The sequence below is a fragment of the Balearica regulorum genome, chromosome 3 (assembly GCF_011004875.1).
Source record: "Balearica regulorum gibbericeps isolate bBalReg1 chromosome 3, bBalReg1.pri, whole genome shotgun sequence".
In the NCBI taxonomy this organism is placed as follows: domain Eukaryota; kingdom Metazoa; phylum Chordata; class Aves; order Gruiformes; family Gruidae; genus Balearica; species Balearica regulorum.
In genome coordinates this window covers 27,132,198-27,148,899 of record NC_046186.1, presented here as the reverse complement: position 1 = coordinate 27,148,899, position 16,702 = coordinate 27,132,198, and the positions used below count along the sequence as shown (strand labels likewise).

At 38.3% G+C, this 16,702-nt stretch overlaps 1 protein-coding gene and 1 long non-coding RNA gene across 2 annotated transcripts in view; both read right to left on the bottom strand.

Annotated features, from left to right (window-relative positions):
* LOC142600928 (uncharacterized) overlaps nucleotides 1-16,702 on the bottom strand; it is a 637,768-nt gene that overhangs the window by 564,801 nt on the left and 56,265 nt on the right. The window lies entirely within an intron of this gene.
* Nucleotides 8,373-16,702, bottom strand: part of FAM83B (family with sequence similarity 83 member B) — a 50,055-nt gene continuing 41,725 nt past the window's right edge. Inside the window, exons 4-5 of the mRNA XM_075747360.1 lie at nucleotides 15,309-15,433; nucleotides 8,373-13,161 (exon numbers count right to left, since the gene is read on the bottom strand). Of these exons, the coding sequence (XP_075603475.1) occupies nucleotides 10,803-13,161; nucleotides 15,309-15,433 (2,484 nt within the window). The 3' untranslated portion in view covers nucleotides 8,373-10,802. The remainder of the gene's footprint in view (nucleotides 13,162-15,308; nucleotides 15,434-16,702) is intronic.

Sequence of the window (16,702 nt, the reverse complement as noted above, 5' to 3'; positions counted from 1 at the left end):
GATGTAGCAGCTGTAGGCTCTAGTATTAGCTGAAAGTATTGAATGCATTATTAACTATGTTTTAGAGTAAGCAGAATCCATTCATTCACCCTACTTTTATTTTATGATTCATCTATAGTTTTTCATCTATACTGGGAATACACATCATGCACATGAAAAAAAAAAATCCAAAAAGATGTTTGAAAAAGTCCGTCATCAGGTTCCTCTTTTCTATACCCTCTCTTTTGATGATCCTCCTTTTATGCCTGCATCATCACCATACTGAAAGCAAATTAATTATATGTTTCCTAAGTATCATTTCATATAATTGATTACTAGCTAAAGTCAACCTCAAAGAACACTCTGTTCTTAATTTTGGAGGTCAGTAAGGGACCATCTGCAAAACCAGGGCTGTTTATTAATATGCCCTTTAGTCTGAGGCATTTTACTACCTTGTCAGCTCAAACACATAAATATTAAATATTGATTTATTATTTAAGACTATAAATATTATATATATTTAAATATCACAGGATATAATCAGTTATCATGTGAAGACTGCTATCAGACCAATACATTGATATTGAACCTCAAAAACTGTGGATGGCTTAAATGCCAGTTTTGTCATCCCTTCTATGGTTGTGTCTATACTTTTGCCAATGCAAAAGAATGGAGATACCTGAGCAGGCTTTGAACTATGGCACTTCAGATACTTTAGCAATCTCATTATAACTGCAAAATTGTAGCTTGCACATTTCTCTGGAGTGTCATTATGCGGCGATGCTGTTGCTGTGCCGTACCCATAAATGCATGGGTGGCATTTATGTGGGGAGGAAAGACATTTCTTTCAGGAAATGAGGAAAAAAACCTGAAGACCAGGTCTTTTATCATCATTGAGTGCAAGAAATTTTCATCAGAGGAGGAGCACCGCAGACCAGACCTGCTTGAGACTTCTTGGAAGAGCTTACAGGAATAGAGCTATTAGCCCACTGTACTGATAAGGCCAGATTCCTGCTTCTTATGGCTTTATGTCACTTTGTGTTTTCCACTGGACAAGTGACAAATCACACCACTGGTCCCTTCTCTTTCCTCCTCAGCACTTCTCCCTGCCATGACAGTCTGCTCCCACCTGAAAAGGGCCATAAAAAATATCTGTGAGGGGAGACTTTTTTGCTTTTTCCCTTTCTGTGATATTCAGGAAGATGTTTCCGTTTCTCAAACAGCAATAGAAATCTCACTGAGATCTGATGTGGTCACTCACCAACATCAAGAGAAAAGATTTTGGGGCTGCATTTTCTGACTATTTAACCTGACCATGCACGTGCCAGAACAGGATGCAGGTCTTTGACCTCTAGATTTGAGCTCCACACGTAAAATAAATAAATAGAAACAACTATAGGGAGGATATGGGCTACCTGCAGACAGGAGTTTGTCCAGTTACTGGGAAGCACTAAAAACACCAGGTGAGGTTCCCCCTCCGCTGCGCACGGAGTGCACCGAGCACCATGCTGGGACGGACTCTGCCTTGCCTCAGCGGTGCTCAGCTCTCTGCTCGGGAAAATAACAGAGCCTTGTAGCTTTTGTACTTTTCTGAGATTGGTGTTTAAAGACCGAAGACGCAAGTAAGCACGGTGCTCTGTGTGAAATGGCAGCCTGGGCTTTACAATATTTTTACTTGTCACCTTATTTGGTTTGTCACTTCAAAGCGCTGCAAATTTGACTTGCCGCTGGCAGGGAATTAAAATGTGCCAATGTGCGTTTTGGCTGCCTCGGGCAGATGGAGGGACTAATATCTCTTTTCTCTTCTCTGATTCTTTTTCCCATTTAATTAAGAGATTTATAGGCATGTATTCAAGTATTATGAGATAAATGGTTTGACCCACATTTCCTCTCACACTAAAACAATTTCTAAAGAGTTCAAGGACATAATGGTTCTTCCTTCTCAAGTAAGAGGAGAAAAGTATTCAATTACTCGTGAAGGAACATGCTAAAATATGCTTCATGGTATACTGCTTGAAACTTGAGGTAGCTAAAGTTTGCAAGGTCATGTCTTTTGTGTTTCCTGTAATTTTGGAACCCAAGGCAGTCATGGTAATGAAGAGAGGTATTTAAAATTCAAAGGAAGAGGATTTATTAATTAATAAAAGGTGTTTGATCTTGGGGAAGGAAAAATAAGATTTATTTTAAAAAAGGAGAAACCAATACATGATTCCTGCTCTAATGTAGATCTATATTTTTATTTAATTTATTTATTTTTCAGACTTTCTAAGACTTGCCATCTAAAGATGCCTATACATTCCTGACGTTCTTCTGAAAATAAGCTCTCCTTGTTGTCCATGTGACCAAAACTCAGTGCGTTATTCCCTAGAAAGATGGCCCCTCTGAAGTGCAGACTCAGGTACGAATCCCTGGGACTCTCATTACGTGACTGAAGGTGCCCTTTCCAAAATCGCAGGAGCAATTTGTAGGCTTTACAGATCTGAAAAGTATTTATCTCTCTCCCTTAACAATCAGTAAGAGTTGAGCATGATGAGTCCTTTCAAGATAGGCTTGTCTAGAAAATACAAGGAGTAAGTCCAGATATGGTGCTTAGTCCCTCCCTCCCCCCCAAAAAACCACACCCACCAAAAACTTGTTATCTCAGTGACTGTGAAAATGGGACTTGAATTTCCAAATCCCTGCCATGATATTTAACATTTTGCTTCAAAACTGAGCATGAGAGATTTATATCTGCTGCTGCTGCTTATTTCTTTCTGTTGCTGCTAGGTCAGTAAAAGCGGGTGTGCGCCAGACCTTGTCTAAGTGTATATCCAAGTGTAATGCTCGCTCTTTTTGATGAGGTTTAATAGTGCTTGCTCAAGCAAATGCAAATTAAGTAAATGTTGATTGAATTCAGGCTGTCAACTATCAACTTCATTTACTATTAATCTCTCAAGGTCATGAGATTAACATTGTTATAAATAATTGATCTGAAAAGAATTCAAATTATTGGCTTGTGACCTGAATAAAATATTGCCTGTTAACCTAAAGATTATAGACTGTAAATTTTTATCTACTGAGAAAGTAATCTCTTTTGAATTGTAGATCATTGTTGAATATATTTGATGTCTTTAGAGTTGATCAAGCTGGAAAATAAGTGTGTGTGTATGTGCGTGTATGTATATATAACATTCAAAATATTATCTCTGGAACAAGTGATACTCCTCAGGAAAAATGTATTTCAGTATAGATTATGTTTTAAAACATAAAAAGTGGTGAATGAAATAATGCGATAAATGGGAGGTTAAACACAAGTCTGTGAAAAGCGGGTTTGAAGACCAGTGTAAGATGTGCACCTTGAGCCCGCAGGTTTTCAGTGGAGGGCTAAACCCAACATGTAGTGCAGAAGAAACCCTGGCAGAAGAAAAAGTATGACCACATACGAGACACAAAGGTGCCCTCTGGTTTACTCTCATTTTCATTGCTTTTTACTCTCTGGCCACATCTGTGTGGTGGGTGGGAACAAAAGGACAGAAATACTCCAGGCAAAACTTTCATTCTGTTTATAATCTCCTAAAGGTTCAATACTTTATTGTTTGGGCAGTTTTATTGCTTTAAGTCTGCACAGTGTGTATGACAAAACCATAAGGAAAATATATTTTTAAAAAAGCTAGTGTATGAAACATCCATTGCTGAAATCTGCAGAGGGAGGCACACTCCTCTTTTGCAGCTTGTGTCTTCCCAGCAAGTGAGAAGGACACTCTTTTAGATCCATGATTTGTGATCCTGTCTCTGTCCCATCATTTGAAGCATCAAAGGGCGATGGCATGATCCCTTGGACAATGGCAGAGAGGCTGTTACTTGGCTGAAAAGACATTGTGTACAGTGACATTTCTCCAGAAAATATCCCCCACCACTAAGAATTTGCAGTGCAGTGACCTTCTCAGCCAGAGGTGAGTGTCAGTGAAATAACTAAAACCCAGCAGTATACTTTTTAAGTATCAAGTAACCAGTGACAGATGTTGTTCTCCTAAAGGCTTTTTATGTGGGGGGTGAGAACAAAATCTGCTGACAAACAGATTTCTGATCTTCCAAAGCCTTTTTTCCTCTATCTCCTTGTGTGTTTTTCCCAAAGCCCTTGCCCTGCTCAGAAGAGGAGAAACAGGGGATATGAATCTGGAGGCATGTACGACACCTTTACAGCTTCCCTGGCTGACAGGCTTAGCAGTGGGAGAATAAGTATATGTAAACCACCTGCTTCCCTATGGCTTACATTGATCTCTGAAATGCTTTTAATCAGAGATAGTATCATGAGGGGTTTCCAAGAGCACCCTGATCCCTAGCTCTGACTGTCTCATCAGCTTGTCCACTCAAAGGCCAAGTCCTTGGCTTTGCTTAGATGCAGGCATCCATGGACTTCAGAAAGCTGTACCACACTCTAAGAGTTGACTGTCTGTTCCACCTTGGAAAGCACTGAGATATTTCTATTCTGAGGAGCAAGTCGATGGGTTTGAAATTGGCTTTGCACATGAAGAGTAATGGTTAAACTTTTTTGTTATTTAAGTGTTGACTATGTACTAACACTTCTCACAATATAGTGCCCCAAGTACCACTAGCCACTACTTTGAGATAAAAAATAGGTTGGTGACTCAAATACAGTGTGAAAGTTGGTCATTTTTGAGATACATAGGAAAAAGCTGTTTATTATATACAAAGATATGCAATATCGAAAGTGACAATTTTACAGGCACTTAGAAGCAAGATTTTCCATTAGCATGTGCTTGTACCAAACAAGACCCAGTTTACACATCTGGAAATGGACTCTCCAAGTCACTCATGCTATCGGTAAATTCAAGGCACTGGAAGTGGACAGAGGTAAAAGAAGATGACACCCATGTCTGCACCCACAGCTGCTCCAGCGTGTGCGAGGAGTATAGCCATGGGCTTCCCATCTGCTGAAAGGGGATGACACCTCTAACTCAGCTACCAGGAATTCTTTGAGATTCAAGTAATTCTGGCATAACTCACTCTAATTAGTCTAGCTTTCAATGATGTTTTGTCAAAAATTGGCACATTTAATTTTCAGTAATGAATGGCATGCAAGTACTTGCCTGTCAGAAACCCCCAACTCGTACGGCCATCACTCTTGTCCTCATTTGGATATAGGCATAGCTTCCTACTCAATCCAACTGATATGTCCAGAAAATGAAAAGGTTTGGGGTTTTTAACATTTACCTAGTGATGCTGCAATGCTGCAGACAGAGTTGCTGGCAGGTAAGTTTATGTTGGACCTAAGTGAGGAAAACAGGAAGAGAAGAGATGGGAATTTTAATGATTTCTTGTGTGTGGGAACTGAGAAAAGGCTTGAGCTCAATTAACCGAGATGAATTTTACTTATATTACTATGTAAGTAGAAGTTCCTGTACAAGAGCGAGCCTCGGTATTATGCATACAGGTCCATGCATGTGTGCCTGCATACACACCGCCACATCCCCAACCAAGTTTTCACGTGTGGTAACTGAGTAACCACCTCACTGGTTTATAACCTTTCTTTTGCGCTTTTCACTTCCTCTCTTCCTCTTCATTTCCTTCCTCCATTAGGTCTAAATATATGGTTTTGCAAAGGCACCGAGCAAATATTCAGGACTCCAAATCGATTTCTCATTAGCCATTCAGTAGTAGCATGCACTCACGCATGGAGTTGTCTGAAGCTAATTCTCGCAAGCAGTGCTGATGGAAGTGATTTTTTTCGATAGCATTTACAAGGCAAGAGGTAGGCAAACAGATTTCTGAGGGATGTTTCATGTCAATAGGACAGAGGAAATTAAGGTGGAGATGGAAGGAGGAAACAGAAAAGACTGTTGAACCTGACATGGCTAGCAAGGCAGAATTAACAGGAAGACAAACAAATCTGAAATATCAGAGCCAGGAAGTGATACAAGGCTCTGAAAGTAAACATGGGATGCTAACATAGTTGACCTTACCCTGTTTAATTTTTGATCCAGCTTATTGCTACCTATATTTTATTCCAGAAATTTTACATGCAAGTGATGTTGGCTTTGGTCCTTTCTCTGTTCTTTGGGTGGACTCTTGGTCCTGTAGAAGGTGCAGCAGATGTGCAAACGGTGAAGCTACCACAGAGCAGCTCTGAGACCTCAATTTACAACATTTCACTCAACACACCTGATGTCAATGTTTTTAAAAAGACGTCCCAAATTTTGAAATGAAAAATGTTAATAACAGTATGAGCCAGTGAAAACAAGAACACAGGAATGAGCTCAGCTTTAAAAGAAACATTTTATTTGGTAAAAAATAAAAGTAATAAATTATTTCGAGACAATTTTTGGTTTGTATCTGTACATACACAGTATATCCATAATATAGCTGCTATGTAATCCAGGAATTCCATCTGAGAAAAAGGATTTACAGATCAAGTAACAATTTTAAGTGAAACCAGCACAGTATTTTACATCCGTCAGTATTGAAAATAACTTGATGGAATTACTTTTTATTCCCCACCCCCAGAAATTATGCAGTAATATCTATTCTGGAGTTTTGTGTGTTTGTAGCAGCCCTCATGCTTGTTTTGCATCATCTAGGTCAGTGTTTCTCAGCTATTTTAATCAAAGAGCACTTGATTATTTTTTTTCCTGCAGCGCTGGTGTACCAGCTTTCATTTTCAAGTGGTAGAAAGCACATTATGGATGTTTACTTCTGACTTTATGTTCTGATTTTACTTGCTTCCTTTGCTGTATATGGAAATATGCACAAATGCTTTTCTGTTTTATCTCATAGCGTTTTTCCAGTCACCTGAATTCACTTCCATGTCACCTTTTGAAATCTTATTGATCACCAGGGATCCACAGACCCAGCGCTAAGGAAGATTGATCTAAACCCTGAAACCAGAAAAAAAACACCCTAGCATATGTGACATTTGAAAGAAATATGCCAGACATGGTGTCGCCATGAGTCAAAATTAGACATGGCCTAAGGAAAACAATGAAACCATATATACACAAGATATATATATATATATATATATATTTATCGTACAGCCTAGTGGAGCCATTTAAAATTTTATTTTTACATAGTCTTGCAACAGATTTTGGTATTATTTTTCTTATGACTTTTTATACATGACATTTCCTAATACATTTCAGAAAGCTAAAAAATGATCAGACTTCTTTTCTGAATAGTAATTTTTCACCTGTGAATGCAGAAGTATTTATTTCCTGGTAACCTGCCTTTTTCTCTCAAGTTTTGTGACAAATACTACTCCCTCATGTACAAGACAGCTGGAAATTTAATTTTTCTTAATTTTTAACATTTACATCTAGTTCGTGTCTGTTAGCATGAATGAAGAGTGCAACGCAAGCCCATTAATAAGAGAACAACCAACATTTTGCAATCTGAGAGGCGGTAAAAATTGTTTATTACAAGGCTGAAGAAATGAAGCAATTCATTCACTGGGTATTATGACCGTCTGTAGGGGTGGTTTATTTACGATGTGAATTGAATGGGCACCATATGAGAAGCCTGTATCTCCCAGCTGCACTGCCCTCCGCTCCTGACACTGCTCCCGATCAGCTTTCGCACAGCCACCCTCCTAGATCTATTAAGGTGCTAATGGAGTTTTATTTAATGTGGAAGTGACGCATCACTTTGTATGGGTTTCACAACTCCCAAGCCATTTGGCCAGATGACCATCTTGCACGGCAGCAGCTGTTACTTCACAGTCTTACAAAACTGGGAGTGCACTGGGTGTGTGCGGGCTGTAACAAACTTGCAACGTGCAGACCACATTTAGGACACGTTGAGCAAAATGCATTCTCCGTGGAAAAGCAGAAACATCAAGAAAAGCTTTGGGAAAAAGGAAGTTCAAAAATATATCTTATTTTTCCCTCCAAAAATGTGCATATGCCTTTTCTTTGCTGATGCAAAAAGCGGGTATCTTTCTTTTCCATATTTCTCCTATTTGTGAACAGCGGGGTTCCCAAAGAGACACGAGGCAAGATCAGACAGGACTGGATGAGCATTGTTTTCTCACCTTTAACACACAATTCTGGAAGGAGCAAAATAACAGTTGGTCCATGCATCTGTGGAGCTCCTCAGTGTGCTCCCCCACCTTGAAAGCCCTCGCTGCAAGCAGGGCACCGGGCTGCTGCTCCTGCGCTGTCAGAGCCTCGCGCTCCCCAAACAGCATTCGGTCGTTCCTAAAAGAGTGGTGTCGATACTTTAAGTGCCTCATCCTACTTCCACTGAGGTCTGCAGTGGTCTTTTGCATTCGGTTCAATTAACCTCTGATCAGGCCTTAATGTGGCCACATTCCTATGCGGGATATCCGAGGAGAGATCTGAAAATGAAAAAAAAGCTAGTTCTACTGTGATTTTTTTATTTTGCATTATTGCAAATGGAAAGCAGTGGCACTTCAAAATTTGCCCCAAGACCCTTGTTATCCCTCTCTCATTTCCTTTCCAATATAGTACTGCCTACAAGTGGTGAGAGCTCGTAAGAGTACGAGTGAAAACTAAAGATCCTCCTAAAAGATACCCCCACTACTTTTAGCACCACCTGCATCTCGATTAAGTTCCTTTGCTGCATTGTTAATTCACATGCTATCCTGGATAACCATCTGTCCTGCTAAAAAATATTAAAGAGTTATAAAAAGTACAGCATTGCATTGCTGTTGGCTGTGCAGCTGTAGAAGTATGTTGTGCCTATATTAAAATATGCCTGGAGTAATAAGATGACACTCCTTGCCTTGGGTCTGAAAATGCTACCTCTGCCAGGACAGAATATTTCAGTATAAATGTTCATGTGGGAAAAATACCAACTATGGCATTTCAGCAAGGAGTGAACAAAGTGACTAATGTTCATCAAGAAATTAGTAAAAATCTCTTTTTGAAGAGGTGGAGACCGAAGCTTTCAGCAGAGGATCGAGATGCAAGTCTTTGCCACTCATAAATAAATGCCATCCCCACAGTGAAACAGTTATTGCTATGATGCATCAACCTAGTAAGGTTGCCTGAGAAACAGTTTGAACAAAAAGCTGACACTGCTGCGCTGAAATCACTGACAATAACTATGGTGAGTTCACAGGAGCTAGCATCACGACGATTCTCGGCGTAGTAGATTTCCATATAAAATCTCTTCCCGCAGCCACAGGTAGAAGAGACAAATGAACTCAGTCTTGCTGGTGCACAAAATGCCTTTTTGGTGTTTGCTTCCAAAGAATAAACCCAAGACTTTCCTAGTGGGACTCCTCCATACAAAGCTGTAGGACTTTTCAGATCTAAGAGTGAAGTGGACTCCTAAAACATGCTTTTGAAACATGAAGACCCTGTGTAAGGCTTATAAGCTTTCAGTAATGAATTTTCCCAAATTTCTGAATTTGGAAGAAAACTGTTGCCGAGCATCTTACACCTAAATGGTTATGGCATTCTCCTAAGACACAAACGCCACATCCAGGAGGGCGTGAGCCAGCTGGATGTTCTGGCTGCACCCTGCAGATGAGAAGTGGATGCCAAGCTGCCACCCAAACACCCCGCCTGTGTTTTTTGTAACCACTAACCTGGCATCGGTACTTAATATACTAAATATATTTTTTATGACTGAGAGGCTCAGATGAACAAAAATGTCCCTTGGACTGCAGTTAGGTGCCTAAATACCTTCATTAAGGTTAAGCACTCTCTACTATCACCCTTCACTGAAACTTTCTTTGGCTTAGGAGAGGTGCCTTGTTGTTTGATGTGGTGACTTTTACGAACCTCATTTTTAGATGCCCAATTGCTCCTGGCCTTGTAATATTAATTTGGACATAAGGCAGCATTGCAGGGTTGAGCTTGCAATCTTCCTCATACATCTAGTCTAAGCACTTGCAACCTTATTGAAAAAACTAGGTTATTAAAGCCAGAGTTGCAAATATATCTGGCAACATTTAAAACAGTTGCATGTGAAACTCAAAAACCTACCTGAGAAATGGATGTCCATGGATTTTTTTTTTTAAACACCAGAAAGAAAAATGTAACAAAAAGCTATTTTTAGAATACATTACAGAATACTGGCATGTTATACAAATGTAATTAATCCATCGAAATTAAAACTAGTTGTAATATATGTTCAAGGCACCTTTTTTATAAATAGTTTTTTTAATGTTCATCCTACATTCACATTAGTTTAACCATATAAACAAGTCTGTGAAAGCTCAGATTAAGGTCACTTTAAGATCTGTGTGCCAAATACTTTAGAAAAATATCCTATTACATGGAAAATTCAATAAAGTAAGATAGATCCATCTGCTGCCCAAACAGTTCGATAGATGCTATGGGGTAAATTATTAACAACATGAAGCTTAAAAGTGGTTTTCAAAAATTAAAGATAAGTAACATGCAATGCATTAACATTTGTGTTTATCATTTGAGAATGTACATAAATGCTGAAAAAATGCAAGCCACTATTCCTAATGCTATCCTATTTTTAAAGGACAAATCTTTGGAAACAGTATTATTTGGAGTTTAAAAACATCCTCCATCTTTTTCCCCACACTTAATCTTACAATATGCTAGTATGTAAATTCTTCAGAAGGAAAAAGTATAAAATTAATCTTACAATATAAACACTATAAACAACTCCCTCGAGACATCTTCTGGACACAGAATCTCTGTAAAGACTTAAGTATAACAATTCTAGGATAATTATGTAAAAATATGTACATTCATTCCAATGTCCTAGACCCAAAAAGAAACACAAGTAAGCTCTACAAAAGTTGACTGTCAGTCTTGTCCAGTTACGATTATGTCCAGCTTTGCTCCTCTTGCTGTATTTCAACATAATCAACAAAAGTTTTATTTGCTTTTATGTAGGAAGTTCCCAAACTTTTGCATAAATCCTCTCAGCTTATTTTCGTTAGGCTGCAATGGATGGTAAGCAGTCGAGTTGTAGCTGACCATGTGATTACTCCTGCCGTAGTTATTCCCTAAGGTCTTGCTTTTGATATCTGAGAGATGTGAACTGCTGTTGGGTGCATTGCCTGCAGGTTGGCTAGCATTTTCCATCTTGCAGAACGGTTCAAAGCGACTATAAACACGCCTTTCACTCAAACGAGGCCTTAGCTCCTCTTGGCGTTTGTGGCTTGCCAGCTGTGGTGTCATTGAACTTGCTCTTTGAAGAGCAGAAACAGGGGCACTTTCAGGAGTAGTATTTGGGGTGATTTCCTTTACGTCTTGATACTGAATCTGTTCTGTATTAAATCTTGGGGTAGATGCATCTCCAGCAGTTTCTATGAACTTACTTTCAAGTGGGCACAAGAGAGGACACTTTTTATTGCTTTCATCAGATGGAGGTTTTTGAGGTTTTGGTGACTTCGGAGACTTTGGAGACTTCGTTGGGCTCCCGGTCACATCTTCTTTACTTCTGTTCAAACTACCTTGAGAATTTGATGATGTGTTTCTCTTTCTCCTTGGGGAAGAATCTGTCTTATTCTCAGAAATCTTTGGTTTTTGATTCTCTTCTTCAGAAACCAATGTATCAGAACTACTACACATTCTGTAAAAGGCAGGACCTTTGTTTTTTGACAAGTTTTCCTTCTTTTCTGGTGTGAGATTAAGAAGTGACCGCAATTTCTGGGATCCTTTCTTTAGAAAACTTGGGGAATTCTTACTTTCTTTCTTTGAAGTGCAATCCTTACAAGATTCCTCTTTGCTAGGTTCAGTGAGAGCAGCCATAGAGATTGCCTTGCTAGCAGTTGGGCTTTTTAGCTCTCCTTTGAGGTTCTTCTCCTCCTGTGGCAAGTGGCTGGTCACACTGTGCAAACTTTTAGAGCTCTTCAGCGTGTCTTCGGGCAGTTTTGGACTAACTGGCTGCTTAAGTCTATGCCTAGTCAATGTGCTGTAAACGTAACTGGATGCATGTTTGTTAGCACCAGGGTCTAATATGGACTTTGAATTAAACATGGGAAAACTTCTCCTTTTTAGCATATTTTCATTTTGAAGGTTCTTCAAATTTTCTGCATGTTTGTCTGCACACAGTGTCGCATACAAGTAGAGAGATGAGTCACCCACTGCATTTGAATTTACACTAGGTTTTGTGTTGTCTGCAATGTGAATTCCGTGGGGTTTTGGTGCATCTGATTTAAGTGGGACATTTGTGCTAAGCTCTTCTAAAGTATTATCTGTTCCATTTTCCACACTTGGAGCATGATTAGATGTCCCTTTAGGTGTTGCACTGCCCTCTGACCCAATTATAGTTGAATTTGAAGAACTTGCACAGCTGCTTACTTCCTGCTGTTCAGGTAAAGTTGGCTGAAACACCAACGATGATCGTAAGCGAGAATGAGAATACAGTGCGTGAGCTTTAATATTTTCAGCTGTGTCATAGCTATCATATCTGTCACCCACGGCCGACCCATTAGACTCTACTGGATAATCTGTTTGATCATTCAAATATGACTTAATTCGCCAGTTACGTAGGAATGATTTAGTTGTGTGTTCGAGGGTTGGCATCCTTTGCTGTAGATGGCGGATATGATTATCTGTCCCATTAAAAGACCTCCGTACAATTGAATTTCTTTCTGCAAGATTTACCTTTGGTCGTGAAAACTGATCAGCAAAACTTTGCTGGGGTGTATTGTAGTTATTTGCATATCCTCCTCGTAATGAAGATACAATACTAAGGCTATCAGAAGGCATTTTCCAAGTATTTGATGGATTGTTGGCTCTGTTAATAGCTCTGTTGAGCAATAGGTAAGGTGTCCGTTCTGGCTTCTCCCCAGCGTAACTGTGTCTCTTCCAGTGCTCATTTTTTTCACTAGGTTGATACTGCTGGATTGGATTTTGCATATTAAAACCTGGATGAAATGGTTGTTTATTGTAGGCTTGATTTCTCAAGCCATATTTATCGATTTCATTTACAGCATATCTTCCACGAGTTTTCCAACAAACAGGATCTATCTGGTGAACCTTGTCTTGCCTACCAAAAAGGTTTCTTTGGCTAGAAACTGAAGCCAAGGAAGACACCGAGTGTTGGTATGTATCATTATCCCAGAGTGTCCTGTGACTGTTTACACGCACTAATTCTGGGGCAAATGAACTAGGAACAGAAGAACGGGCGTACAGTGTCCTGAACTCTTCATCAAAGGATTCCACCAGCTGTCCTGTGATAACTTGAACCATACTGAGGTTGGTTTTTTCAAATGACCACATAAAGCTGAAAGAAGAACAAATGACCATTAGAAACAGTTCCTTTGAACTAACATATTACTCTGGTCCTTCTTGAAAAGAAAGCTTTCACACAAACCTGGGGTTTGTACAAATACTTTCTAAATAAATGAATAAATTGTAGGCATGATTCATGTAATTTGGATTTGGAAGGTTTAATCTAATACCAGTCGAACTCAGCTGGAGACTTTCCACTGCTTTTGGTGGGAGCAGGAATGAGTCTATAACTACTTACTTGCCCTTATAAAAAGTGGATACTGAAAAAAAGTATCCACAAATGTAGAACAGTGGAGTACAAATATCTTATGGCACAAAATCACGTCTACAAAGACTAAGCCAGGATTGACTAGACCCACTGTATTTACTCCTGAGTCAGAGAATGTTAATGGGTGGTTATGTTGTCAAAAAAACCCTAAAACACATTTGAAATAATATACAGAACTGCTTCAACAGTTCTGAATATACTTCACTCTAAACACATTTTTAAAAGTTACACCTCAGAATTGTTAAAAAGTTTATATTTTCTACTATGCATACCAGGTTGGATATGAACTTTTCTTTTAATTGCAATGATGACATTCCAATTAAGGAAATTTTCCTTTTTTCTATTGTACTTAGAAAGGCTGAACACATGCTCAGATCTAAGTAGCTATAGCTACTTTACAGCTACAAAGTGAGATAAAATACATTAACATGTACATTAAGGATGTTTCAACAAGCCTAACAGCATGGTGTCAAAAACATGCAATTTGTAGGTTACAACAAAGGAAAAATCTGGTTTGCAATTTTACTTTCATTGAAAAAAAGTGAAAAAAATAAATTAAATCAATGAACTTGTCTTATTTGCATTTGTCTTCTGGATGTTAGAAAATAGGTTTATTGTATTCATCTAAATAGCTTGCTGATTTAATTTTATTTGTTTTGTTAGTTTTGTGTTTTTCAGGAAATAATAGTGTTCTGAGATAAATCCAATCTTGATGCATAAGTTTTTTCTATTAATTTTCACAATTCACAATAATGTATTTTGTAATATTTGAAAAAAACCTCTAAACTTTAAATTGAATTCAGAGAGCAAGAATTCAGAAAGACTCGTCTTTCCTGTTATAAATCACTAGATTCTTTTACAAAGCAAGCATAATTTTTACAGAAATTGATGATTTCAGCCCCTGTAGTGCTAGGTCTTAAAGCAGTGTTATTTTTCAAAATGAAATGAGAAAAACTATCACATTGTCACAGACTCTAACATTATGTGTAGATGTCAAAGCAGGCAGGCTCTCCCTGGACTCTCTTACACTGATTCATTTATGAACTTGTCACTTACTTCACTACCATTTATACACATCAGTCTGAATTTGGGGCTGGCCAAGTCTCAGAGGAAATAAACCAGATTTTCGAAAGTTTACAGTGGTGGAAATCTATGAAAGTCAGTGGCTGTGGATCTGGCACCCAGGTACTACGCTAGCAGAAGCTAATTCAAATGAGAGAAGTGTAGCATGAAAAGAAGGAAAATATTTAATAATGCGTGAGATAAAACTGTCCCTGCTTTAGCTTCGGGTTTTTCCAGGTCTGCAAAGCTTTAAGTTCTTCCATACTACGCTTTGCACACATACACTGGAAATGAAATGGAAAGTAGAATAAAGAAACTTAGCCAAATATAAAGAGAGGCTATGTCAACTTACCTTGGGCAATTCTGAATTTGACCATGATACACTAGAGAGTGCCATAGAATAGGTCTACAATGTTAGCTTTAGAAGATTATTGCATGGAGGAACTATCCAAGAGAGCTTATGAAATAATTTTGGCAGCCTTTTCTGGAGCCATTGTTAAACAAGAATAAATCAGGCCATATAAGACAAATCAGGATTTTTCTCTCTTTTTTTAGCAAGTCTTCAGCTGTAGCAAAAGCTATATCCTTTATTTCTTATTTGTGAAAAACTAACAGAGGATCTCAAAATTTGGCTGTTAGGCTAGTTAGCAACATGTATCTATGATAACTTGTTAAATTACAGAAAAGATAATCAAATTTGCCCGTTGAGTTCCCTGGAAGAATTTTCAGAAAAAGAAAAAAAATCAGGTTTGCAGCAGGAGAGGTTATGAGAGGACAGATTTTCTACGGACCTCAGTGACTGATCTTACCTGTAAGAACCATATATGACTTTCTTACAGTCAACAAGAATAAATTTTTGTTCCATTTTTCCATGGAATTTTGCTCCTGTTTTAGAATAGTAATCTTGTCCTTTTACTGTCCGCACCCTCATGTTCTGAAAAAGACAATTGAAATACTTTAGTTGATATATTATATTCCATATTTAGCATCTGGGTGTTTAATAGTCAGAGGTACAGTAGGAGAAGAGTTATATTATTGCATATTAACAAACTCTGCAGAGAAGTAAACTCTGATCAAACTTGTCCCCTAAGGACCCAGAATGGCAAGTTATTGCTTTGTCTGCAAGTCTGATGGAATCATACAAAATTAAATTCTGCTTTTCCATGGCCTCCACTCCCAGAAATGAGGTTCTGGCACAAGAAGTCTTTGCCAAGAGAAAAAGTAATTCTTTTCATCATTGGATATATGCTATTTAGAAGATTTCCAAGCATCTCAGCTAATCAAGGACAACATCTAAAGAGCCGGGATCACTTTTCTTTTAATTGAATAAGGCTGCTATATCTACAAACACAGATACCCCACTCAGAGATGTCCATTGAATGATACCACCTGGTGTCAGATCCCCCTGCAGTTCTACCCCCCAGTATGATTTCTCAATCATCAGCTTTGCACCATGGGATCAATCCCATTTCTAAATTCAGAGATGTTATTACAACATGTATAGGTAGCATGAACTCTATGCAGCAGTTAAGTTTGAATTCTATTAAGAATCTTTATGTTTTACTCATGCGAACTCAGTGAATTGCACTTGGGAAATTTTCCACATTGGATCTCAAAAATATGGAAATATGGTCATTTTTTCTCACGGACTGTGGATGAAATTGATTTAGCTGAGCCAGGGTCTTTTTTTTTTTTTTTTTTTCCTCTCTACTGTCTCCTGTTTTTTTTTAAGCTCCTAGAAATAAATTAATTCAAAAGAAGTGTTACATCACCTTCTGGGCTGTACTCATAATAATTTTCAAAAAGTTCTTACATGGATGTAGGAAAAAAATCAAAAAGCTTTTATCAGAAATTGTTACAGAAAGGTGCTTATATGTATAAAAACCAGAATTTACATTCAATGCAAACCATCCTACAGCCTCTACCTCATGTGGCTGTGAGATACAAAATGCTTCACAAGACATAAAAATAGCTTGGAATGATCATAATATTTACTGTAGTTTCTAGCTTTGCAATATTGGTTCTAGCAATGCTAATTTGTGGTAATTTACAAGTATTCCTGTGGGAGTAAAATCCGTAGTTTAGCATTGGCAGTAAGAAAACAGAATCTATATGATTATTACATAGACTGCATATAAGGAAATAGTGGAATATAAGACTTGTGAATACAGAGGAATGTCTTGCTTCACGGGACTGCTACAAG